This window comes from Pagrus pagrus (assembly GCF_965226575.1).
Source record: "Pagrus pagrus genome assembly, chromosome: 15".
NCBI lineage: Eukaryota > Metazoa > Chordata > Actinopteri > Spariformes > Sparidae > Pagrus > Pagrus pagrus.
Genome location: NC_140199.1, coordinates 15,781,511 through 15,807,541, shown reverse-complemented (window position 1 = coordinate 15,807,541; position 26,031 = coordinate 15,781,511). Strand labels below are relative to the sequence as shown.

At 41.2% G+C, this 26,031-nt stretch overlaps 1 protein-coding gene across 1 annotated transcript; it reads left to right on the top strand.

Annotated features, from left to right (window-relative positions):
• Positions 1–584: 584 nt before the first annotated feature.
• On the top strand, positions 585–25,744 carry LOC311270102 (heparan-alpha-glucosaminide N-acetyltransferase; the record flags this gene model as incomplete). The annotated part of the gene is made up of 18 exons (XM_084374753.1): positions 585–666; positions 952–1,046; positions 1,825–1,943; positions 2,861–2,979; positions 5,598–5,667; positions 5,758–5,824; positions 8,183–8,265; positions 11,187–11,263; positions 12,659–12,689; positions 12,790–12,950; positions 16,272–16,384; positions 16,822–16,943; positions 17,583–17,706; positions 17,815–17,901; positions 19,534–19,611; positions 22,730–22,800; positions 23,882–23,994; positions 25,563–25,744. The coding sequence occupies 18 exons, from the start codon at positions 585–587 to the stop codon at positions 25,742–25,744; spliced, it is 1,794 nt and encodes a 597-aa protein (XP_084230879.1).
• Positions 25,745–26,031: the final 287 nt, after the last annotated feature.

The following is a 26,031-nucleotide window of genomic DNA, read 5'->3' as shown; positions in this document are numbered from 1 at the left end:
CTTCTCTCGAATATAGTGGAACTGTACGGCACTTGACTTGTGGTGCTCAAAGCGCCAAAACATATATTTAAAAACACTCAATAACAATGTCTCCTTACAGAAATCATGACCCAGTTACTCAAGGTAATCCACAGACCTTGTTGTGAGCAGTTTCATGGAGGATCTATTTTCTTTCTAAGTTATATATTTGTGCTTTGAGCACCACAAGCTGAGCGCCATCTAGATCCATTAAATTCAAGTGAAGGCAGACATCTCTACAGCTGATCGATATCTACAAAACTTGGCAACTCTCACCCAAACAATCTGGACGGATAAATAGGACTACAGGAAAGAAGAAAAATATGTGTTTTTGAATTTTGGGGTAAAATGTCCCTTTAAGCTTTTTTAACTTGTATTTTTATTTTATTCATCATCTCTGCCACACAATCGTAGAATAAATTTGCCCGGAAAATGATTTTGAACACCATAAACAAGCTAGAAGAAGGAACCACCAACCACGCATGCACGCTGCCCTTTGACCACTTTTTATATCGGTGTGAGTGTTATAAAGATGTGCAGTGGAATGTCTGTTTTCAAGTAGCAACATGGAGACCAGGAGACTGCTACAAACAAGTCTAACTTTGTTAATCCTTGTGACCAGCTGCTACGGAGGACATTCAAAATCAAGTGAGGCTTCTGGGATTCATTAGGAGTATGCGGATCATTCTGGTGTTCAGATTTAATTCTACCAAAGCTTAGCTTCTTGTGACAATCAATGTTTGATCCCTGTATTGGAGGTTGAAATTCAAATATAACAAGTGGACATGCCTTAAGTGTAGTGTGGGAACTTACTGAGTCAATACTATTGAGTCAGTTAATGATCCTGACGATGATAGTGATCTTATATCTTGTGTTTATGATGTACAGAAAGCTGTTTGAGCTGTAAATCAGTGCTGCTTTACATCTCTGCAGAGCCTGCTGTGAAAATGGACCAGGCTTTGGTAACATTTCATAACCAGCTGACAGAAGAGGTTCAGGTCTTCTACACATCAGATTATTGCTACGAGGTAAAGAATATATACTGTCTCTGTTTGTCTTTTCCCTTCTTCTATCTGTTTGTGAAGGTTTCTCTGCTAAATTATTTTAGTTCTCCAAAAAACTTTACATACGTCTAGATTTTTCCATTTTAAAAGGTTCAAAACAATGTACACAGAACAAGTCAACAGTATGAAGACATATTTTACTGATTTTAAGTCCCTAGTGTATAATGTAACTCAACTCAGCGTCTTTAAGAAGATCTTCTCAGACTAGTAATGCATGAGTCTTTTCAGTGAGTAATTGTGTCTTTCTGTTACAAATCTAAAGTCAAGATGTCCCCTGATGTCATCGTCAGGTTTAATTCCTTAAATTTTAGTTTTTAAAAGTTGTCTGTGTGCCTGTAGTCTTCAAAGTCTGAAGAAGAGCAGTAGCTCGAAACATAACATGAACTTGTGGCCAATAAATTGAAAGGGAGCAACAGTGTGCAGACTTTTTTCAAGTTGACTTTATTTCAATCATCTATTGGTCCAGCACTAGCAACTGCTATGTAAGATTTTAGAAAGTTCCCTTCAGAGTCACAGGAGATATTATCCAACTTTATTTTTGAAGGTGTTGCAGTACGCCTCATGGCAAGTAAACTAAACCCATGGAGAGGAAACCATGTAAGCAAGAAATGTTAAGAATGTCAGATAAACTCAATCTTTAATATTTTATTTTGACAAGCTTATTGTCTTCAGCGAATCCTTGGCATTGCCCTGCTCATTCCCTTTTTGCACCTGTCAATGTATCTCCTGTTTTTACTCTCAGTGTGTGTATCAGCATTTGGCCACTGTGAAACCCAACAACAGCTATGCATCAGTGATCAGCACTAAATTCACTCTGACTATGCGAGTGGACTCACAGACCAGGAACACGACTCTTTGCAGGTAACAAGTTAAGCTCTCCGACATGAAAACAGCTGTCGGCTTCACCTACAAATCACAGAGAGGTAAAAATGCTGATTTGTTTTCTGTTTACTCATTTGAACTCTTGCCTGTGGGAGTGTATTGCTCAGACATAATATAGTGTGGTGGCATCAGCATTCTGTGAGATTATTTACAGGGCTGGGGGAGTAATCCTGACCTGCTTTCTGGACCTGAGTGATTCCCTCCCTTAAACCACCTCGCTGGGTATCGATCAGGAGCCTATTTGGGGTTAATAAGACCTGACATTCCAATATTGATGAAAAGGGCTCATTAAAACTTCAAAGTCCTGCGGAAACCTCGCAGGGATGTTAACTGTGGGAGACAGTTGCTGTTTCTAAAAACAATCAGCACTGACAAGACACAAGGGCAGAGTTTTTCTATTTGGGGGTCACCTGTTAACACGGTGCCAGAGATTCGGTTGCAGGATGACAAGCCTCTGGTGCTTTTTCTTGCCCTCTCAGAGGGCCGGTCTCGTGCTTCCTAGATCAATGCTGAGGTCTCTAACCAGACTGTGGAGCTATTGATTTCCTTTTCCCCTTTGAAAAAACACTCCAAGTGATAGCTAGTATGTCATCCTAACAGTGGATCAATATGAGCGTGTAATGCATGTTTTTGGGGCCTGAAACTGGTGATGACGAGAGGACAGAGGGATGCACTTTATGTGAGCAGACACTAGGTGGTGCTCCTGAGCTTCATCGGGGAAAGAGATGGGAAGAGTCTTTTTGTTTACAGTCAGGTCAAGAGGAAGAGGAGCAGCAGTGGATGAAGAAAGTATTTATGAGGAACTTTCATTTCAGAGGGGATCAAATGAAAACGTCACGTTGCTTTATGTGCTTTTACGGGAAGTGTGTCTCAGTATTTCACTCTTTTGGATGCAGGTGGAGTCAGACATATGGAGAGGGTGGTTATTTCTCTGTTCGGATCCAGATGTCAGAGGCCACCAGTGATCCCAGCTGCATTCACGATGTTGATAAAACACCAAACAACGCATACCTGCGTAAGTGCCCAACACTGATGAAGACTACAGGATGACGAAATAAGGCAATCAGTCACATAGTCTTGAATAATAGGACTGCTTTAATGAGCCACAGTGACAGTAAAAGAAGCCACGTCGAACCTTTGATCCGCTCTCTACTTAATTGAGTCAGCAAAGACCAGAATCACTCGGCTTGTCCACATCTACTGAGCAGCAGTTCTCGTCCATCTCCTGGGACATGATGTGTATTGATCAGATAAGACATGCTTTCTTGAAAAGGGATAAAAGAAAAGCTTTTCTGTTTGTGCTGAAGCCTGGCTCCGCACGTGGAGCATTGTGGGTAATACATTAGGGAGTGTGGAAGGATTAAGGCGTAATGGGATTTTGAAAGCGTCACTCTCCATAATGTACACTCTACTTAACAATATTGCAGATTATGTTGTAGATCAGACTTTTAAGGCCAAGTAGCCATTATCCAAGCAGATATATGGTCAGTGTGACTGCACCCCTCACAGTATGATGAGCTTCCATTAGCTCCACAGACCGGTGATTATACAAACTCCCCATAGGACTTGCTCAGCTTAAGTAATGGTCTGGTCAGCAGCTCAAGACAGGTTAGAGTTGCCTTGCTAGGGAATTTCAAAGTTTACTTCAGTGTCTCAGATTGATCGGCCGTGGGGCTTCATGAGGTCATTTGTTGTTGGGTGCAGTATACTTCAAGGATATGTTTCTGTGCAGCTGCTATCAGATCCACCCTTTAATCATGTTAGTACTGTATTCTGCATTGTACCACAAACCACAAGTCACCTGCTGAGGCCTTAATTCTTACAAACAAATCCACCATATCGACTCATATTAAGTGTTTCTTCGACTTTGGCAAACATGCCGATGATCTAAACTTGTCTTGAAATGCCTCAATTAATTTTATTTTTTATAACTAACAGAGTGAGCGTGACTGCTAGATTTGTTTCACTTCATGTGCTGAGATGGTGTTTTCAGGAGAGGAGAGAGATGCCGTGACTATTCACGGCGATCAAGTGACTGCTCTTTGTTCAGAGTAGATGTCACAGTGTGGATTCAGCTCAGGTTAAAATGGCTTCTTTTTGTTTGTTTTTCCACTGAAGACAAACACTGTGCGTACTGCCCCCTTATTTCCAATGCTTTGACGCAAGAAGACCAAATGATATCCCCTGAGCCTGTGAGTTATAGTTTTATAATCAGTAGCACAGCTGTAAAATGTCACTCTGATGCTGATAACTGAGCAGTAAAGTCGCAAATTTGTGGTTTTGTTTGCAATAAAGAAGGTAGAAATCACATTAAGTAGCATAAATTCTGTTATGCTTGTCTCTTTTAAAGGGACAGCTTACCTCAAAATAAAGGAAAAACATCTTTTTCCTCTTACATGTAGTGCTACTTATCCATCTAGATTGTTTTAGAGATATCAGCTGTAGAGATGTCTGCCTTCTCTGAATATAATGGGACTAGATGGCACTCAGCTTGTGGTGCTCAAAGCGCCAAAACAATACATTTGAAAAGCTCATCAACAAGGTCTCTTTACAGGATTCATGACCTTGTAACTCAAAATAATCCACAAACCTAGTTTTGAGCGGTCTACTCATTAAGGAGAGGCTAGCTTACTACGATAACTAAGCTGGCTAATGTTACAGCTCAGCTGAGGAGGACGCCGTTGATGTTTACATCCATCCATCTATAGGATGAGCCATCATACATGCTTCCTTCTGCACGGTCATATGGTTGTGCGGTTGTAGTTCGGTGACAGAAACTAGTTCCTACATGAAACTACTCACAACAAGGCCTGTGGATTATCTTGATTAACCGTGTCATGATTTCTGGAAAGAAAAATTGCTGTTCTGTTTTTCAAATGTATGTTTTTGGCGCCTTGAGCAGCACAAGCCGAGTGTCAGCTGGTTGCATTATATTGGAGGGAAGGCAGACATGTCAATGGCTGATATCTCCAAAAGTTGGCAAATTGTATCAAAACAATCCACATGGATAAATAGCCCTACAAGTAAGAGATTTTTAGGGTGAACTGTCCCATTAAGATCACCTTTTTTTTAGCTTAAAAATTAATCCATAGGCTTTACCCCAGTCCTTGCTCTATGATCTAGGTAGATTTCATTACTTATTTATCAAATAAAATACATCTCAGCTGCAGTATTCGTGCCCTCTCTCGTACTGTAAACCTCATCTTGACCCTGCTCCTATCTATGCTGCCCTCCAGCTCCAGCTCTTTCGCCTCTGTCTTTGTTTTCTCATTCTTGTCCCAGTGTAGCCTTACATTTTCCTTGTCAGATGCCTGCAGGGTTAGATTACCCAGCGTGATTGAGATGAGTTGATGGATCGACCAAGAGTTTTCCATTAGGTGCCTGTTTGTCACTTGAGGGATCCCCTTTGACACTGGTTGACTGACAGAGAGCCACAAGGGAGTCTAGAGGCGAGTAAGGCTGACAGTTTGGACTGGTTATCAGGCCTTTTATCCCCGGTCAGATCCCATTCTGATAGAGATGTACAGCATAAAGGTCCCGACATGGACTTCCAGACAGAATGACGTAGGGCGGTACAGTCTGATTACACAATGTCCATTTGTAAACATTTCCTTTTCCTTTTTGTTTTTACAGCTGTTCTGGTGGCAGCTCTCTCACTGGCTGTGATCGCTCTCTTATTCGTCGCGGTACCCTTCATATACAGGTGCCCATGTGTTTTTTACATCATCCACATCCTGCACTGATTATTCTTCCATCAGAACCAGGCAGCTCAAACCTTTTGTCCCGTTCACAGGAGGCGTTGTACATCAAAATTTATTGGGACCATTTGCTGCCAAGGCCCACAGTACTCAGTGGATAATGTAAGTAGAATTCTGCTTCTCATGAATGCCTTAGATTAATATCTTAATGAGATGAGACAGATGCATAACTTGAGTGATTAAATTAGGATCAATCATAAACCAATCATAGGATTTCCATCAGATGAGTGGTCAAGCATCCAAACCACAATTTTGTTTGTTTTTGTTTGTCTTCAGTTCAAGAAAATTCCTGTTCCCAGAAACTAAAGTAGAAAATTGCCCTCCGAAGATACTGCACCAGTTTTATTTCTTCATTGCTGCAGATGATTGACTTTATACTTTTTTTCAAAGCAAATGTCAGCGTTGCCTTGATCCAACAGTTACATTGCGTTGTTTTCATTGGCTAACTACAATGCCAGAGATGCATACCAAAATTGCTCTGAGACTCCAGTCATCAAGCCGTTTGGGAGACACTAATGGAATGATTGATACAAATGTTAGCAGAGCCAATTGTACAGCAGACTTACATGGAAGCGGTAGAGCGCCGTATCCGTCCAATCATCTTGCTTGATGGCAAGAGCTGCTGTGTATTTTTGGTGAGCATGAATGGCTCCTCTTATTCGTCCAAGCAAGATGTCTCTGTCTTCCATATGCTGTCTGGATGGCATGCAGATCCATCATAACATATTAGCGCTGGTGTCTTCCTGCTCTGGCTCTTTTAACTGCTGCATGGAGGCCAGCGAGTCAGGCTAATCCAACTGAGAGGGCAACAGGCCAGAGTCATCTCAATGCTGCCTTCACAGAGCAGGGGGAAAAGAGGCGCCGCCACACCGCACAGAGGATGACCTGGGACAGAGAGATGCCAATCACCATTTAGAGGAATTCTGACCCATTTGACAAATGTGGATTTTTGGTTTTGTCAACATTTTTGCATCTCAGAACAATTACAGTGACATAAAGTACTCAAACAAGAACAAGTATATGATAGCGTTGCTATTTTATGTTTTTCTAAATGTGTACTCTTCAATTTTTTTAAATTAAAGTTAAAGCCCAGAGGGTACGCACATTAATTTGTTGTAAAAGAGAGAAAAACTACAATTCTAACATGATTATAATCAATCACTGCTACAAAAGAGGGTCATTTTCAACTAAATGACATTTAGCAGAATTTTTCAGCTATTAAAAGAAGTCCTGTAATCAGCTATTTTACATGTAAGTAATCAACGCAACATGAGGCAAGTAAGTGGGCTTCTAATTGACAACAAAGCTGAATTATTTAAAGCTGCACTGATCAATACTTTTATATTAACACTAGATCAGATGACTACATGTAATGTGAAAGGACACACCCAATGACGAACCTGTCTGTGCAGTTCCCCTCTAAGTAGGTGGGGACCAAAACAGAGCTAAAAGTAGAGTAAATGTGTGATTTACATTCAGCAGGTGACCAGAAACAAAACTCTAACTGAATGATATCGTTGCTCCGTGTCTCCTAGATGCCTTATCACGCTTTCCTTGTTAAGAGACGCCCAGCTCTGCCTTTGATTGGTTGCCTTTGTTGATCGGGTTAGTTAGGTTTGGGCATGTGGAGTGAGACTTGTTAGCGTTTGGTTAGGAGTACCAGTGTGAGCCAATCAGAGGCAAAGGAGGGAAGTGATTCGCAAGAAAAGCAGATGAATCCATAAAGACGCCTCGTAGATGTGGGATTTTCGTTTATGAGGTGATCAATGTTTACATCTTGTTCTGCTGCCCCCAGCTGCCCCAAAAATGTGTTTATATTATTGTTTAATAAAAAACTTAAAGTCCTAAAAACAGAAATTAACTGCAACAACAAAGAGAAATACCACTCAAAAGTTGAAACATATACATAACAACTAAACAAGGGCCCCAACAGATTGATTGATTGATTGATTGATTGATTGATTGATTGATTGATTGATTGATTGATTGATTGACAACAATGAAATGAAAGGAACAAAAAAACTATACAACAAACTCAATGAGCAAATTCTCCTCAACAGTAGGGCAATAAATAATAAGAGTTAATAGGAAGTTGTATACTTATTCTATTTCTACCCCTTCTCCCCTACTCATCAATTAACAAATATACAATTTATAAACAATTTTCCAAATTCTATGTACAACCCAAATACCACACTGTGTCACTAACATAAAAAAAAAAAAACAGTTATCTCTTAACCTCTTGAAAATAAAAGTTTTCTTCTAAACTGAGTACTGTTTGTACTTTTTCTAAGTCCCACATCCAAACCTTTCCACTATTTCCCTGCACAGATTGAAATGCAGTAGCTACATATAATGGGTTAACAAATGCTGCTACCTTATATGACCCACACTGGTGTTTAGTTACTTAAAAGCCAAAGTTATGACATTATTTTGTCTACCCCCTGATTGTTTTTACAGGATGGACCACATACTTCTGAAGGCGAGCACAATACCACTGAAGCTAAACCAAAGCGTCTGCGCTCGCTGGACACTTTCCGAGGGTATGTATGCCATCAACAATCATCCTGTTTATCAGTCTATCACCACATGTGGCTAGTTCTCATGCTAATTCTTTTTAGAGCTGTCTGAGGCATGATGAAGATCTACAGGCCCAACATAATGAATAATTACAGGGGTCACAGTCTGGCCACATGCTCCTCCAAGCTTTTGTTATCAGGCGGTATAGCTTTGGGCGTGATTTCTGATATCAGTGCGTCTCGGGTTTGGAACACTGTGTTTCTGTTGGACAGGAGTGATGCATGTGATTGAATCTGGGCTCCCTGCTAGCCTTAATTGTGGCCTGGGGGTAGACACAAAGCACGCCTCTCTGGAAACAGGATGCTGGTGTGGCTTTGACCTCCCCCTTGCCAAATAATTGATGTAATAATACCGTCAACATATCAGCACACATCCACACGGCCATAGATCTCCTGCCAAAATGGAGAGCGAGAGGAAATCCAGCAGCACAGAGGCAGCATCCAGCAGACGATTGGCATCTTCTCCATCTGCGGCTTCCTTTTGGATGAAAAGCCATCTGAAACCACCGTGCATATGGGCTGAATTCAAAATACCACATAGTTTTTATTTAGTTTGGGAGCTGAATTGGTTGAGTACATTTACATCAGGATTCACAGAGGTTCAAGGGAAGGATACATTTCGATTTCATTTCCCTTCAGTTACACTTCCTGCTGCAGTCCTGCTCAATCTTATTATCTGAAATGTCACTCTGGGGTTACAGATACGTGTGCAATATTGATGTCCTGATTGGTGATACTGGAAATTCTCATACCTGACAACGCACTTAATCAAACTGTGACTCAGGGCTCAAGATTAACGCTGCGTGTGCCTCCTCAGCCCTGTGACTTATGATCCATCCCCCTGATAAGTAACAACTTTCTACAGAGAACAGACACATCAGTCATCTGCCATAAATGCTGAGACATTTCTGAAGGCAAAAGGCTTTTCTTCTGAGCCCGAAAGGTTTTTCTGATCATTGCTCAGGCTCACACTGACATGATATACAGAGAACAGTAGGCTACGGTTGCACGTTAATTTTTCTAAAAGGATTTGGATTTTAATCTTGTGCCACACTGCTAAAAGCCTGTCGCCGGTTCCCTTACTGTGGAAAATCGCACTGTCAGTAGTTAGCAGTGCTATACAACCGAGGGAACAACTATTACAGCAAAACAATGTATTGTCAGTCCCATTTAACACCAGATGGCTGACTCATTCTGGGCCTTATTTTGACTAAACTCCAAGTTTTCCTCCGATTCAGTTTCAGATACCCTCTGAAGTTAAAGAACCTTGGCATTTCCACTCAAAAAGTAATTTATTATGACTAGATTGGGTACTTGATACCGCCAGTACAGTAGGTAACTCAATACTCTGCAGTGATAGAGTGTAACTATCCATTCGCAACGGCAAAATGTACTAAGCTCACACTCTTAATTGGTAATGCATGTACAGTGATTCAAATCAAAGAAGTCCATAAGCGTCCATCAGCGAGTCATAACCAGTTGTCACTGCTGCAAGAAAGACGTGTCTATCTGTAATCTGTTCGCTATAAATCATGAATGCTGATTCCCAGACATGAATTAAGTCTATTACTGCAGTGACAAATGTTCATTGGAGAGCTTCAGGGGGATATTTACAGCTTTAACCTGATTAGTAACCAAGAAACAAGCCTGTGGTGCCTCAACCTGCACATTAACTTTGGTGCAACATAAAACAAAGTGATCTCATTGCACATCATATTAATTAAGCACTTATAGTTTCCCTTAATCATAATAAGCCGCCTCCGCTGTCTCATGTGTGGCATTTTTTTAATGTAATCTGCCTAAAATGAAGCTCTCATTCGCAGACACCCAAAGTGTTTTGATTAAAAAGATGCCCCGATGTTGCAGTGATTTTCACCAGGTCTCATCTGACTAGAGATTTAACCTCTGTCTTTGTCACTATGGCGACTAATGGGTACGTTCGTCAAAATTTAAATGATAGCCTGCGTGCATTTATATGTGTGTGTGTGTGAGAGGGAGAAAGAGTACATGGGCACATGCAGCAGGATTTACTCTACTTTAATAGCCCTTTTGAGATGATAGTGGCCGATTAAAATCTTGTATCAGCAGGTTGGGGCTAAAAGAGCAGTAATGGCTCTGGTGCACCTCTTAATTGAATCTAGGCAGAAAAACAAGAGGAGGCAGAGGTAGATACAGTGCACCTTATCAGACCGTCTTGTTCTTAGAGGTTGTCCTAATCTTATTATGGCTCTTAAAGACCCCCTGATGATATTTTTTTCTTCTTTTTGATTAAATAACACATGAATCATAAACATAAATGTTGAGGACTGTGAAAGATTGAACCTGCCTCGGAGCAAACCTCTGCAGCCGCCATTTACATTCCCCCACAAGTTTGTGTAGTGTAATGGCCCCCGCCCATTTTCTGACATGCAACGCAAACACCTTTTTTTCCCTCCGACGTCTGATTCAGTGAAGCACTCCATCACGTGCGCTGTGTTTCAGCAGCCTTGGCCAGTGCTAAAGTATAAAGTGTATCATATATTAGACGCAAAGTCTTTAGTCAGCACTCCTGCTTGAGGAGATCCAGAGGACAAGTGTTCATTTCCTGAGTGATTCATAATGCTTAGATTGCATTACCTTGCATTTGAGTGTGACAGAATAAAAGGCTGGCCCCTCCTCTGATCACTTTAACTTGAATTCAAAAGTTAATATTTAATCAGATGTATTAGTTGAATTGAAAGAAAAAAGTCAGATATGAATGTTTGATTCTGTATTTCATGTGTTTGAATAGTTTGAAAACAGTTTCGCCCATCGCTCACTCTACTGCATGAAGGTTAATCCAATTATTACTGACTTGTCATTTAGCGTCACTATACTATAGTGCTTACTCACTACTGTCTTTGTAGGTTTTCCCTGACGGTGATGGTTTTTGTGAACTATGGTGGAGGAGGCTACTGGTTCTTTCAACATGCACCATGGAACGGTTAAGTAAAGTATAAGATATGCACAAAAATACAAAATAAAAGTGTTGCACTGCAGCTGCAGCCACTATTTTCTACTTTTACTTCCTGTGTAAACTCTACAGTAACGTTATATCATACTTACGTCAGTTACCTTCACTTGTCACAGTTAGCTTTGGACATTTTTGTTCATAGTTTTTTCTGAGTTTTTTTGATTGGTTTGATGATCACCTCACTAGCCAGGTTTGCCAGTCAGATATAAAAATAAAGAAAATCACTATCAAGTATATGAGCAATGAGGTTGAAGCTTACAGTACGGTCACACATAAACAAATGTCAGCTGGCTGTGCAGGACGTGAGGCACGTTGAACTAAGTAGGCTGGTTCGTTGTCCATTTAAAAGGGTCAATCACACACACGTCTTTGTCTTTGCTATTAGTCGCGGCTGCGACTTTGCAAAGTCAAAGTTCACCAAAGTTGAACTCTTCCCCCTTCGAACAGAAAGAATGGAAGTGAATGGCAGGCTAATGTTGATTTAGCATATGCATGACTGCAACCTTACTGCTCGCTTTGGCAAGTGTAGCCTACGCCAGTTACTCAGCGTTAACAAGAACCATGGTGATTTTTATACCTGAAAGGACTTGCAGCTCACAGTGGTCAGTTTGGTTCATGGGAGGAGCTGAGACTACTTACATTAATGCACATCTTCTTTCACATAAATCCAGATATGAAATGCTCGTGTGAACTCAAGGCAATTATTCAATGGCAGCGTTCTCCTCATCATGTCTGCAGCATTTTCTGACCTGTTGTCACTAATTATGATAAATGCCGTCTCAAACTAAACACACAGGATGCCATTCCTCATAGGACCCCAATCAAAGGCACGATCCATAGATTTTTATTGTTATTAACAACCAGGGAGGAGACGAGACGGAGGAGGGAGGGTGTTTAAATGGCAGCTGGGAGAATATGGAAAGGGGGCAGTGAATGAGTAGCAGTCACTGTTAAGGGGCTCTTGAGCAAAGAGACAGATGAATCCTTTTTTGTCAGGAGTAAATCAAAGTCCAAAAAAACAAAATCCATGTCATCCTTTAAGGGCGTTCTCAATTTAAATTTCATAATAGCTTCTTTGCCACATCTACAAGGGTGTATTGATTTCAGGGTGGTTTGATTTATCTTCTCTTTGCTGCAGGACCGCTGCTGTCACAGGAGTGTAGATATTTATTAATCACACTTTTCAAAATGGATAGTTAATGATGGAAGCAGCACTTTAAGGGCATAACATTGTTCTTAATTCACCTTCTAGTCCTTTTGGATTGAAGAGATTAGGAAAGGGCGAGAACTGTGAACTCAGTTTAATAGCTTCAGATCTGTGTATCTATTGATATTAATTTATGCCTCTGCATTGATTTGTTGCAGGTCTAACTGTGGCAGATCTTGTCATGCCATGGTAGGTTTGGTATAAAGGACATTTACAGTTCTATTTTAATAAACACAAATATGTATAGTTTTGTGCACTAATAGACTAATAAACACTGTTGTTTCTGCAGGTTTGTGTTTATTATCGGGACTTCAGTCGTGTTGGCTTTCAGATCCATGCAGAGGAGAGGAGTCAGCCGCCCGCAGCTGCTGCGCAAAGTCACCTGGAGAACAGTCGTCCTGCTGTTGCTCGGCTTCTGCTTCCTCAACTACTCTCCACGAGACGGACCACGTAGGTGCAGAATATGCAGCCCATGATTGTTAATGGAACAAATACATCATATATGGATGTTCTTGTTCTGTTCTGTACCGGGGAAGAGATTAAAACAGACTCTAGCATGTCTAATTATATACATGTACTGAAGCAGGAGAACAGAAAGAGGCTTTTCTCGTGGTAATGCATCTGTCATCCGAAAAATGTGGCTCTAACTGCGTATGATCTAACATTAAGCACTTTTGCCAGATTCTGTAGCAAGGTAACCTCAATATCCAAATCCATACTTTCTTATAGACCTGCAACAATTGATCAATCAACATACAATTAATTGGCAACTATTTTGATAATTAATTAAAGGTAAATTGTAAACATCAGCTTTGCTAAACATTTGACAGTTTCACCTCTCAGATGTGATAAATTGCTAACATGGAAATGATGGATTACAGGAGACCTATTATGCTTTTTAGTTTTTTTCCCTTTCCTTCATGTTATTAAGGTTCTCCTGCATGTAAAAGGTCCGAGCTCCTCTCTTCCACAGAAAACAGAGTAGAAGTGAAGCTAATTGAAAGCTGACAACATGACAGAGCTGACTAAAGACATAGTGAGTGGTGCTGGCTCCGGCGTGTGCAAGCTGACCAATCAGAGCAGACTGGGTATTCAGGAGGAGGCCTTAAAGAGACAGGAGCTGTTTCAGACAGGAGGGGGAAACTGTGCTGCAGCATGTAAACTTATTCTAGTAGTAACCCAAAACTAAATGATGAACCTGAAGATGAGCACAACATGTCTCAGTTCCAAGACATTGTCACAGGCATTTTTCACTGTTTGTATGAGCAACTGATGAATCGAAAAAATAATCTGCAAACTAATTGATTATGAATATAATCCTTAGCTGCAGCCATAATGTCATACAAGATAGGAGTAAAATGCATCTTATATTTGGTATGTTCACATCTTGTTCTTCAGATGTAAGAAAACATGTTTGTTTGGCACAGATCCCAACAGATGTCACATTATAATGATTTTAATAGTTTTTTTCAGTGAAAATGAAAGATGATCATTCCCACCAATTGTGAAAATATCGCAATCGTAATATCTGTCAAAATAATCACCATATTGTTCAGCCTTATTTCATAACATTCACAACAATAAAGTCAGTTGACAAAGATATTATATGTGTTTAGATCCAGATTTGTGCTAAAAGCAACGGCTGCGGGGCTGTGTCGGGGTTAAAGGGGGGGAAGCAGGCTGAAAACCCCCATTTCATTGTCCACCTGGGGATGCACAGGGCGCCCTTCACACATTAGCCATCCCCAGCACTAATGGACTTTCCTGGGTGGATGTCTGTGTAACTGGGTTAACAAAAATATTGTTATTGTGTGTGAAGTCTCAAAATCCAGCACCGGGGGACGTTTAACAGAGGAAGATTGAGCAAAAACAAGCACTGTGGTAATGGACAATTACAAACAGATAGTGTTACACCCCTCAGCCCCTTGCAGCTGCTGCAGAGGCTGCTGCTGGGGCTGATCATAACAGCACTGTGACTTTTACCATAAACTGCAGCTTTGCCCTCCGTCTCCAAGGACGTCCTCAGCAGTTCAGTCCCAGGGTTTGATCTAATAAGAGAATGGAGTCATATCAGCTCAATATGTTAAATCATTTCAATGTCAGACGAGAGAGAAGAAGGTGTTAACCTTTGACATCAACTATGAGTCATTTCACATAAATACAGCTACGGTTAGATGTCTGACTCATCCTCAAAGCTTTGAACCTCCAATTTTGATTACTTTATTTTTGTTTTGACGCTTTGGCTGGAGACTAAAATATGCCAATTTCGCCCGCTGCTGATTACTGAACTCCCTCTTGGTTTCCTCTGTTGCAATGAGCCTTTCCTGTCTCCGCCTGCTGTGCTGTTTAGTGCCAGAAGTCATAGTCCTGATTGGAGCTGCTGTAAATCACCTCTGTACTGTTTCCCCTGTCTTCCAACTGGCTGTGTTCAGTCCCAGTCTGGTGTCCAGCAGTCATGTTCACTGGGAGGCGGCTGAGCCTGGTTGACTGAGCCCCTTTGCACACTGTGTAACACCCATCGAGACCAGAGCTTGGGTGCCGGCAGACTCCTGTCAGCTGATAGGGCCACTTAGCTCCACAGCTAACTGAGCTTCTTGCTAATGGCAGCTAGTTGCTACAGCCAAAGACAGCTACAGCAAAGAGTATAGTGAGCAGCACTTAGCTGTTATGCTGCCCCATATAGTTTGGAGCAACTGTATATTCAAATTCTGGCTATTTCTTACAAATTATACCTTTAAAGTGAAATCAAGATTTTATGTCTGATAATTTGGCAGTGTTTATTCTTTTTTGGATTGTGACTGGTTACAAGAGAAGATCAGTCAAATGAAGTTGAGGTCAGAAAGTCAGACTGGAACCAGCACTGAAAAGTAGCCTTCAGAGGACATTCAAAGAAGAGAAAACTCTTTTTGAAAAGTTCTTGGCTCAGCTATTTGCTCAACTTTCAGATGGCTTTATTCATTTCTGCTCACTTCCACCAGAGAATCATTATTTCATTCAATCTATCCCTGAAAGTGCTCAGAGAAGGGAAGCAGACAGCAGAGCTTTCACTTCTTAAATGATATTGAACGTCAAAAAAGGTTTCAATTTCACACAAAAAAACCTGTGTGAATTGATCAGAAAGTGAAACAAAAGATGTAACAGTTTCCCGCAGTTCACCTTAAAACTGTGACCTCAGGATGATTTTTATTTAAGTGACAATTATCTGTGGGGACAGATAGAGTAAATGATCTTGGTGGGGGTGTAACATGCAGATTTAACAAATGTGTCATAAGTAAAAGCTTCCTCTTCTCCTGTGAAAGGAGAGATTTCCTCCTCTTATTTGATTTAACCGGATCAATGATTGGGATTACACTGTTTTTTTTACGGCACTTTGTGTGGCAAAGAGGTTTTCAATTAACTAATGTGTAGATTACCATCAATCTCTCAACCACAAGCCAATCCTATCCCCCCAAATTTGTCGAGACAGAGAGATAACTGGGAATCTTTGATTAGCTTCCCACGTTCTTGACATGTCCATATCCTGAAGGCTGACACCATTTCCCAGTGTGCTGCTGTCCATCATCCTCCTGCAGGAAGTAGAATGATTGAGAGGATGTTCTCGTGGTCAATACTATCAATTTCCTGATTTATAATTTGCTCAAATCAGCAGGAATAGCTTTACACCACTGAGTTATATCTGTCCGTGTACCTGAGTTGTAAGTTCAAGTATTCATCATTGTGTGTTAAGGCACACATGAGGGCTCATGGTGTGTGTTGTTGACTGTGTTTCAGTGTCCTGGTCCTGGCTGAGGATCCCTGGAGTGCTGCAGCGTCTGGGCTTCACCTACTTTGCTCTGTCACTCTTGCAGACTTTCTGGGGCCAGAAAGAAATCCCACTGACAGTGGTGAGCGGCTCTGTCGAGTTCACTTAAGTCTGTCATGACACACCAGGGCAGACAAAGAAAGTCCAACCTGAAACAGCACATTTAGATGCAGCTAATTTGCGGTGTGAACCCCGGATCCTTGAGTCCATTTTAGTTGATTGATGATGTGAGTTTTTGTTCTTATTGTTGGATAAGTGGCCAAACATACACCAAAATAAAGTGTAATGTTAAAATGTGTAAAAAAGTAAAGCAGTTTTTGTACTTTAAAGGAAAAGTTCATGCAAAAATGAAAATGCTGGCATTATCTCCTCACCCTCATGCTGATGCAACTACAAAACTTCACCCGGCTTTCCTTCCACATGGGGTTAAGTAGATAATGACTGAATTTTGAGTTTTAGGTGAACCTAATCCTTAAAGACAACTTTATGTTAATGAGAATTATTTACTGTACGATGCAGCATCATTGGTGGAATCCCATCCAGGATGTGGTCCTCTATTGGCCCCAGTGGCTGATTATCACCCTGCTGGAGACTCTGTGGCTCTGCATCACTTTCCTCATGCCAGTGCCCAACTGCCCTACGTAAGTCCAATCAAAGCTGTGACTAGTCTACCCATTAATTCTCTGTACACATATGCGAGAAGTTGTAAATTTCATCCATCTCTCCATGCCGAGATAATCTCCAGTTGGAGCTGTTGCGCTGCAGCAGAGGTGTGAGTGTGCACCTTGTGTTGCTGGTGTTATGAACCGCTGTGATTTATGGGCCTGTGGTGGATGCTTCAGAGGGCATAATTAGCCAATCTCAGTCTGTCATGTGCAATAAGAGGAGCAGAGGCAGAGGATCCATCTTCCTCGCTCTGAGTCTTCTGCTCAGTGCTTTTGTGTGGGGTTTTTTCCCTCCATTTTTGTGGCCCTGCATGGCATCAACGTAACAATACTGTGAGATCAAATTGTAATGCTCCCCCCCTCCCCCCCACAGCTCTTGTGTTTCTTCAAACATCTTATTGTTTTTTATTTTTCAGTGGAATGTGAAGATGTGAGGTGAGCAAAAATCTTAAAAACAAGAGGTGATCGTTGCCATCAGTTAGATAAAACGTGCCTGAGGAGGCTGGATTCCTACCCAGTTTGCACTTTTAGAGCTTTTTAGGTTGTTTTTAATCATTATGCAATGCTTTCAGTGCTATGAATTGTCTTTTTCTTTTCATTACTGTTTGTTCTCAGAGGGTATTTGGGAGCTGGTGGAATCGGTGATAACGGTCTTTACCCAAACTGCACTGGAGGCGCAGCAGGATACGTTGATAGATGGATGTTTGGTGATAACATGTACAGATACCCCACATGCAAAGTAAGATCTTTCTCAAACACTGTTCATTATTTTATCTGTCTATCGTGAAAGCTTCAAGGTGGAATTAAAAAAAAACCTTGCTTGCCCTTTTCATGTTGCTTTTGCCAGGAAATGTATCACACCACGCAGCCCTTTGACCCAGAGGGGGTTCTGGGTACAATCAACTCCATTGTCATGGGATTCTTGGGGATGCAAGTAGGATGGATCATTTATTTCTCCTGTGTGATTCAACAAGTGGTGCAAGAGTATTTCTAATACGTCAGAGTTTCTCTAAAGCAGGGGTGCACAACCTTTTTCTCTTGGAGGGACGCAAGTTAAAGGTGGACCTCGGGCCAAGCACCTGTTGTATTTTAAGATGTAAAATGGCTAATTAAAAGGTCAGATCACCCTTTAATTGGTTTCATGATTTCTGAAATTTCATTAGTGATGCTGAAACCATTTTAAATTTCACATTTTCAAACTCAGGGAACAGTCATAATTTTCAGTGGGAATAAATGTTAAGTACAAAGTAGCTCCAGTGACAGCTGTTGCAAGCAAGTGACCTGGAATGGTTTTTGGAAACAAATATTCGTTTTTGTCTTCCATAAATGTCTTTTCATTTTCCAATATGACATTTTAGATTTGCAACATTTATTTAATGTCACGCAAGATTGCACAAGAAGTAAGTGCGAAAATACTGCCCCTTATGCCCTCACAGTACTGGCCCCTGATTGGCTGACATCAGTTGTTTCGGAACAGAAACCAATCAAAATCTTGCTTGGTTATGACCTTAAAGCAACATTATGTAGAAATTGGCATTTTGTGCAATTTGGTGCCCCCCACAGTTTCTGAGTGCAACACCACTGTCGTCAATACAAATCCCAGGTCTGTTACAATTTGTCAAACGTAATGTAGGTGCTGACTACAAACAAAACTCAATACATCACAACAATGCTATGTGTTGAAAACTTGTATGTTGAAGTAAACATGTATGTAACGCTGTGATCCTCCCCTCTCACTGAAGTTACAAAGTGCAGAAACAAGTGATGGGGGCAGAGTGGCTGAGACAGACAGCATTCACCCTGTTACAAGACACTGTACCATCCACATGATTTTGTAGCTGTTATTTTAAGGAAAAACAAGTTGCATAAAGTTGCTTTAATCTAAATTTCTTACAATTGACTTCACTTAACATATTGTGATTTTGCACATTTTAAATGTCTATACCAGAGCTTCTTTACCGAGAGGATCAGTGACGATAAAAACCACAAGACTACATTTAACTAACTGTATCAATGAAGGTTATGCGAAATACTTTTTCCCGCCTCATTTGAAGTACACAGCTGCCGTCCTTTATTGACAAAATGTTGTCGGAAAGCGAGGAGAAAGCTTTTGGTCTTTGACCCTGAGTCTCTGACGGCCACAGTGTCACGTATAACCATTTGTGCTGTGGGAAGTTGCCATGCAAACGCAGCCACATTGCTCAATTCCCGGTGGGTATTTAGCACTGAGCCCTTCAGTCAGCGAGTCTTAGACGACACGCCAGGTGTCCGCTGCCTTCCTCTGTGTTCGTCCATGCTAATGTCCTCAGCTGAAACATATTCATCATCACCAAATTAATCAGAGGGTGCGGATGGCTTACACCCCACATCTGGCTCAACAGGATAGCGGGAAATGTGACCGCTGCGTCAGGGACACAGCATCGACACCCACATCCCAGGCCTATTTAGTTACCCAAGGGTGACTACATAGACACACCGGTTGTTGGTGTTTACATGGTGTTTCTCATTAAATGTATGATTGAATGAGTTGTGGTGACTGTGCTTATCTCTGCCTGCTTCTCCACAGGCTGGGAAAATTATCATTTTCTACAAGGGTATGAACCGTCACATCCTCTGTCGATTCCTCGTGTGGGCCATCATCCTGGTACGTCACATCATGTTGAGGTCTTAAACACAGCTGGTAAAGTAAATGAGGATACACGTAAATTGATGATTTAAAACCAAGACAACAAATCACTTTAAACATTGTCCTGCTTGGATGACTCACACGGAACTGAGCACTTTTATGTTCCTGCTGTTTTACTTCGCCTTGCAGGTAAACTCTGCGAAGTGTTTTCCAGCCACTGGGGTATTAGTCATAGCTGCAGAAGCCATTCATTAGCAGGACTTAGTAGAGGACATGTGTGTGATCTCAGTACAATTAAACGACATCCATGTGTGGCTCTGTTTCCGGGCAGACATGGGTATCCAGTGCCTCAGGGGGATACACACTGTCTCTCACTGCCTGTGTCTCAAATGTGGTTTTAGATTAGAATAGTTGTGCATATTATTTACAGTCTGCTGCAGTCATTATGGCTAATGAAGAGCATGATTAATTCATATACCTGCGCACTAAATCTCAACAAACATTTACAGACAAATCATGTGACAGTATGGATAGAGTGGTATAGAGTTTTATTCAATCCAAAATTAAAAAGATAAATATCTTCACGAATCTGCTCTGATAGCGTTTGAGGTTGTATTTGTTTTGGATCTGGGCTCATTCTGGGTGGTCCAAAAACACAAAAAGAGGCAAGCTGGCCTCTATTTCATTTAGAGGGGGATTGTGTCCCACTGGGAGAAGCATAGTGTTACACGAGATGGCCCGTTTTGCATTTCTAAACCTGTGACATGAGGCTGTTAGTTCGCTCTGATGAGATTGACAGATATCCGTGCAGAAAGGCCAGGCTCTGCTGGACTGTGCCTGGCCCTTGTTTGTATGTACGTACAGTGAGATGCTGCAGAGATGTAGCTCGTTTGCGAAACGGGGTTAGTAGGAGTCTGCATGCTGTGGAGGCAGACATCCTGAACGGGCAGTCCTTTGACCTGGAGCGATGATGGAGCTGGAGGAGCTGGCTGCATCAGTCAGCCTTTGAAATCAAACTGTGCTGGATGAAAAGAAGGGGCCAGTAGTCACAGTCAGAGAAAAATACACAGAAATAGATCCCATTAGTATTAAGTTATGTCGCTGTTTATATATTTCTGTACCATTTCTGCAATTTTAGATAACAGGTTCCTTCAGATTCCATCTGATTTAACCACATTGAAGGAATTAAGAAAACATTAACTTCATCTTATCTATACTACATCTGTCATGTAGGTTTGTCGCTTCAAGACAAGTTTATTTGTGTAGCCCAGCACCACAGACTGATAGAACAACTTTCTGAAAAGTTAAGAAAAAAATCCCCCCAAAACATGTCAGAAAATAAGACCAATAGTCTAGATCCAGGCTCACAGCTGTGTGAGGCTTTGCCATGAGTTAACATGTCTAAAAGAGCCAATTACAAAATAATAAAGTTTATTAAAATACACAATAAAACTACAGTATTATAATCAAATAGGACTGTAATAGGCCCAATATTAATGTAATAAATCCAATATGACAAGTCAAGAGGTCCGAGGAATGGGTCTTTTGGTGAAACAGTAAAAAAAAATCCTGTTTATATATAAAAACTGTTTTTTTATATAAATATATATATATATGAGAATCAATTGAAATTCTGTTGTGATAATTTAATGTCTTTAACCTCAATTCCTAAATGACAAATCTCCCCATTATGTCTCCTGGTGTTGAATCTTATTGACTATCATTGTGGAGGGAGTGACTGGAGGGAGGTGAAATAAATTAGGTCCATTTGGCTTCTCCCAGAGGCACAGAGTGATAAAGTAACACATGACGGAATAAATAAACATTAGGCTTTTATGTTTTTTGCCACTATATCTGATGGTTCACCAGTTAACGCTACATGGGTGATGTGAATGCTGCTAAAGATAATGATGTTGGAGACGTTATATTCAGGATCATTAAGTGTTTCGTGATGGATCAATAAAATAATTTTAAATCCTGGTTAACTGGGATAGAAAATAACAGTAAAATAGATTTTCTCACATTGCAGTGGCTGACCGAGAGCTAGCCTTCTTTCTTATTGATTCTGGGAACAGATACAGACCATATGTAAAGTGAATACAGCAAATAATCATCCCACATGTTCTGCTGATGTATGTTTGCTTTACTTTCTTCTTTTTTTAATCTCAGCAGCTACAAGTATTTTTAGTACCACAAAGTGTTTTCACCAACAAAGAAAGCAAAATTAGTTTTAGCGATCGGCCTGCTCTTGATATTGACTTTTCTAATACGATTTTGCCTCAGAGGGGAGGCAGGAAGCAGAGCTGAACTGCCTCTTGTTTCAGACATGTGCTCTTGACATTAGCAGGTCTCCTCGGTGGAGGAGGGAGCTCATTTCTGCACGCACCCAACCAACCAGCCACAGGATTGATATTACGCACAGATGGTTCACAAAGAACCAGAAAGTGTTGATACAGTAAAAAAAAACAGCAAGCCAGATTTTACACCACAATTCACTGCTGTGAGATTTCTGTGGCGGATTGATATTCAGGGGCGCCCATGCATCTTCCTCCTAATAAACAACAGCCCCTGTTAATTAAAGTCCAACGATCAGGCCCCAGAAGTGAGAGATTGAAATTGAGCGATTGCCCCACATACCAGCCCCATCCCACATCCTGCTGCCTGGATAGCCTGGAGACTCAATCCAGCCCCGGCTAGGCTATTTCCACACCATCGATTCTGTCATCTATACACATGATGGATATCCACCTAACAAGCATGTTCAGTTTCTAATCCACTGGCCTGGGTTTCTCTGCGGAGCACAAAATGTTTCCTCAAGTATCTAAATCACATGTAAAGGTAAACTGATGAGAGAATAAAAGCTTTTTTTGATGCAGAGTTCATCAGATCATACACAGTCACAGAGTCAACTTGGCCTCAAATGGGTGTGACTCTGTAGCATTTCGGTGTGGATGGTCACACAGGCGTGTTTTCAGTGTGTGTGTATGTGACTTGACGGACCTTGTTCATCGGACTCTCAGATAATCGTTTAATCTGTCGGACTCGCTTGATTCGGTTGCCTCACATTTTAGCAGCTTGATGCTGCTTGCTTTATCGCCTTCCATCGATTTGAAATCTGTTTCATTTCCACCCTTAGGGAATCTCTGCAGCCATCCTTACTAAGTGCACGCGAGACGGAGGATTTATACCTGTCAATAAAAACCTTTGGTAAGTGCTTCCTGACCCTCTAAATCCAGCCACTTTTCCTCACAAAAGAAAGGATGGGTTTCCAACAGGCACAAATCAAGGCTGCTAAAACACGCGTTTACTTACCTCTAACGACAGCTATGACTGTAAATAATCACCCAGCCCTGTCAGGAGTGTGAGGTGGAGCGGTTATACATCCTCCCAACATGATCGCTCTTCCTTACGGCCAGTGAAATAAAGGATGCTTTATCCTCTCTGCCCCAGAAGCACTCACTTCATATTTTACCAGGTCCGTGTGGAATGGGATCAGGCTCTGGGAAAAGCATCTATATAACCACAGTGTAGTCTCACTGCTCCCAAACTATCATATTGCTTTTTGGAAAAACAGGGCATGGCATCCTGATAAATGTTTGTAATGATTTAGCATGAAATACAACACTATTACCACCTCAGACGTAGATGACTTTACGAGCTGTGCATTGGTTCCATCTCCCACGTTCCCCTTAATATGATGTGAATCACTTTAATGTTGCAGCAGGAAGAATACCATTTCATCTGTGATGTGTAAGCAAATTCTTCACGATGTTCCACTGGGGCCCCGCTAACGCTGCGCTCATCCCTCGCCATTACCTGCCTGGCTTTTATAGGCAGTTCATCATGCACAGGTTATTGAGCTCTTGAGTACGAGTCCCTGCCTGGATGTCTAGAAGTAATTAACTCCCAGCCAAGAGTCCTTTTTGGCCCCACTTCAGCTGAGATAAAAAATAAAAAGGCCCACTGCAGGGAGGCTCCAGGAGGCAGCCATTTTACATCAGATGATATTACATCAAACATTCTTGCACTTAAGAGCAGACAGGGACATGGCTGGCTGGCACGGCTCCACGGGGCACGTGCCAAGGATCCACTGCTGATGCTTTAGACGAATCCAGCACACTGTCCCGCAGTGTGTTGGATTGGCTCGAGACCTCTGGGTGTTATTTATCTGTAGACCAGGATTGATAGACTCTGTGTTTTTACGCCCTTGTTTACACCGTGTTACTAACATTTCAGTGATGCGCAGATGCTGTTGTTGTGAAGTGTTGCTGATGGTCTTTTTTGCCAGGTCGCTGTCGTATGTGATGTGTATGGGCTGTTTCTCCTTCCTGCTGCTGGGAGGCATGTACTTTGTCACTGATGTGAAGGACTGGTGGGCTGGACGGCCCTTTGTATACCCAGGTACTGTTTGTACACAAATCAAGGGCTCAGTGTATTTTTCTGGTTAATATATACTTTCATTACAATAAAAACCTCAGAAACAATGTGTTCAACATGTGCAATCATGTGCTGTTGTGTTTACTCTCTGTCAATCACCTGGGTAATTTTAGTGAAGAACCCACGCAGAGTTATCCAACATTGTATCACAGCAGTTTGTCATCATCTTACTGACAAAGTGGACCTTTAACTGAATGAAACACAAAAAAATAGACAATACGCGTCCGTTTACACAGATCCTTTAGATTAAATTTTGACCCTGGGTTGAATCATCACGTGACTCTCAGCTCTACTGAGCATTTTAATGCCTTTCAGCTCATTGTTTTGGTTTTCCAGCCTGTGACTTTACTGTTTTGGTTGAGGATTACCCCCTTATCAACTTTATTTCCATATGCATGCAGTTTTCAGCAAAAGAGCTCTACACATCCACTTTATATTGCCTACCCCGCATCGAACAGACAAAGTTAGCAACTAGCTGGTGAACATAGTGGAGCATTAAGCAGCTAATGCTGCTGTGGAAAGATATTTTCCACAGGAGCAAAACAGAGGAAAGAGGAGAGCCAATAATGAACTTACATTCACCAAACCTAACAATAAACCAAACTAAAAAATAGTAAATACAGGTTTAAAGCAAAATTCTGCTATAGTTCAACCTGCGTCAATGCTTTAAGCTAACTTTGCACTCACTAGCTGACCTCTGGTGAAGTCGTTTGGGAAACAGCCTGTCTAGTATATCAGGCAAGCAAATGCTTAATATCAGTTTCACATAAGTCATTTAAAGATGCCTTTCTCAGAGTCAAACCATGCAAAACTCAAAATCTCAGTATGAATGACTGTTTTTCTCCTTTGCACTCACCTTACATATCTCCTTACATTTAATAAAAACAATTAGCACTAGTTCTCAGACACTTTTCACTTGTTCTTTAAGGTATTACAAGAAGCAAAAACACGATGAGTTCATTGCTTCTTGTTCGTTTTTTAAATTATTTTTGAAGTGTCATTTTTGCCGGTGCAAAGGTACATACAGAAATGAGCCACCATGGATTAATTGTTGTAGCTAACTACTGTACATGGGGATCCAGGCTACTTTAGCAGCAAAGAGCCTTCTAACCAATCTAGCTGTGTATTCATCTGCTGTAATTAAAAACATTTAGTATGCCTACCTATCATTTTATATATTTTGAAATTCTGTATCAAGAAGGATCAATACTACAAAAGTGTCTTAAAAGCTTTGGATTGCTTTGTAGAGGTTATAAACTGCCCTCTCTCTTTTCTTCCAGTTATTTGTTTATTCCTGTTCGCAGTCAGAGACAAGAGTTTTAAATGATTAATGTACAATTAAAGTTTATTTTGAAAGCTTTTAAATGCTTGCTCCTCTATACCTGTTTTAATCCGTATCTTCCAAATCTCTACAGTGGAGGTGGTGAGTGCAAAGTATCATGACAATGGGAAAAAAAATACAGAAATGTTCCTTTAAAACAGCAGAGTCTTGTTCACTAACAGCTGTTTGTCTCTCCTCCTCTCCTCCTCAGGGATGAACTCCATCTTTGTCTATGTTGGCCACTCTCTCCTGGGTTTCTACTTCCCGTTCAGCTGGGAGATGCGCTTCCAGGCAAGCCACTGGGAGTGGCTCTTCCAAAGCCTGTGGGGAACTGCACTGTGGGTGCTCATCGCTTACCTGCTGTACAGGAAGAAATTCTTCCTCAAAATATAAACCAGCATGATCATCTCTTCTGTGGACGCTGCTCTCTTACTTTTCAATTCTAAACAAACACTACTCATGATAAGGTTTATGGATTATTATAACATCTGCTGTAGTTTTTAAAAATCTGGCCAGCTGTTCTCGGCTTAATGGGTTTAGTTTACTTTCAGTGACATACGACCTCCCTCACTTACATATGAATGAACTGTACTGGTGCTAATATCCAAGCCATCTGAAAAATCAAGCCGCTCAGACGAACTGCTTAAAGTTTTAATCCAACACAAGCTGCAGCACAGGTG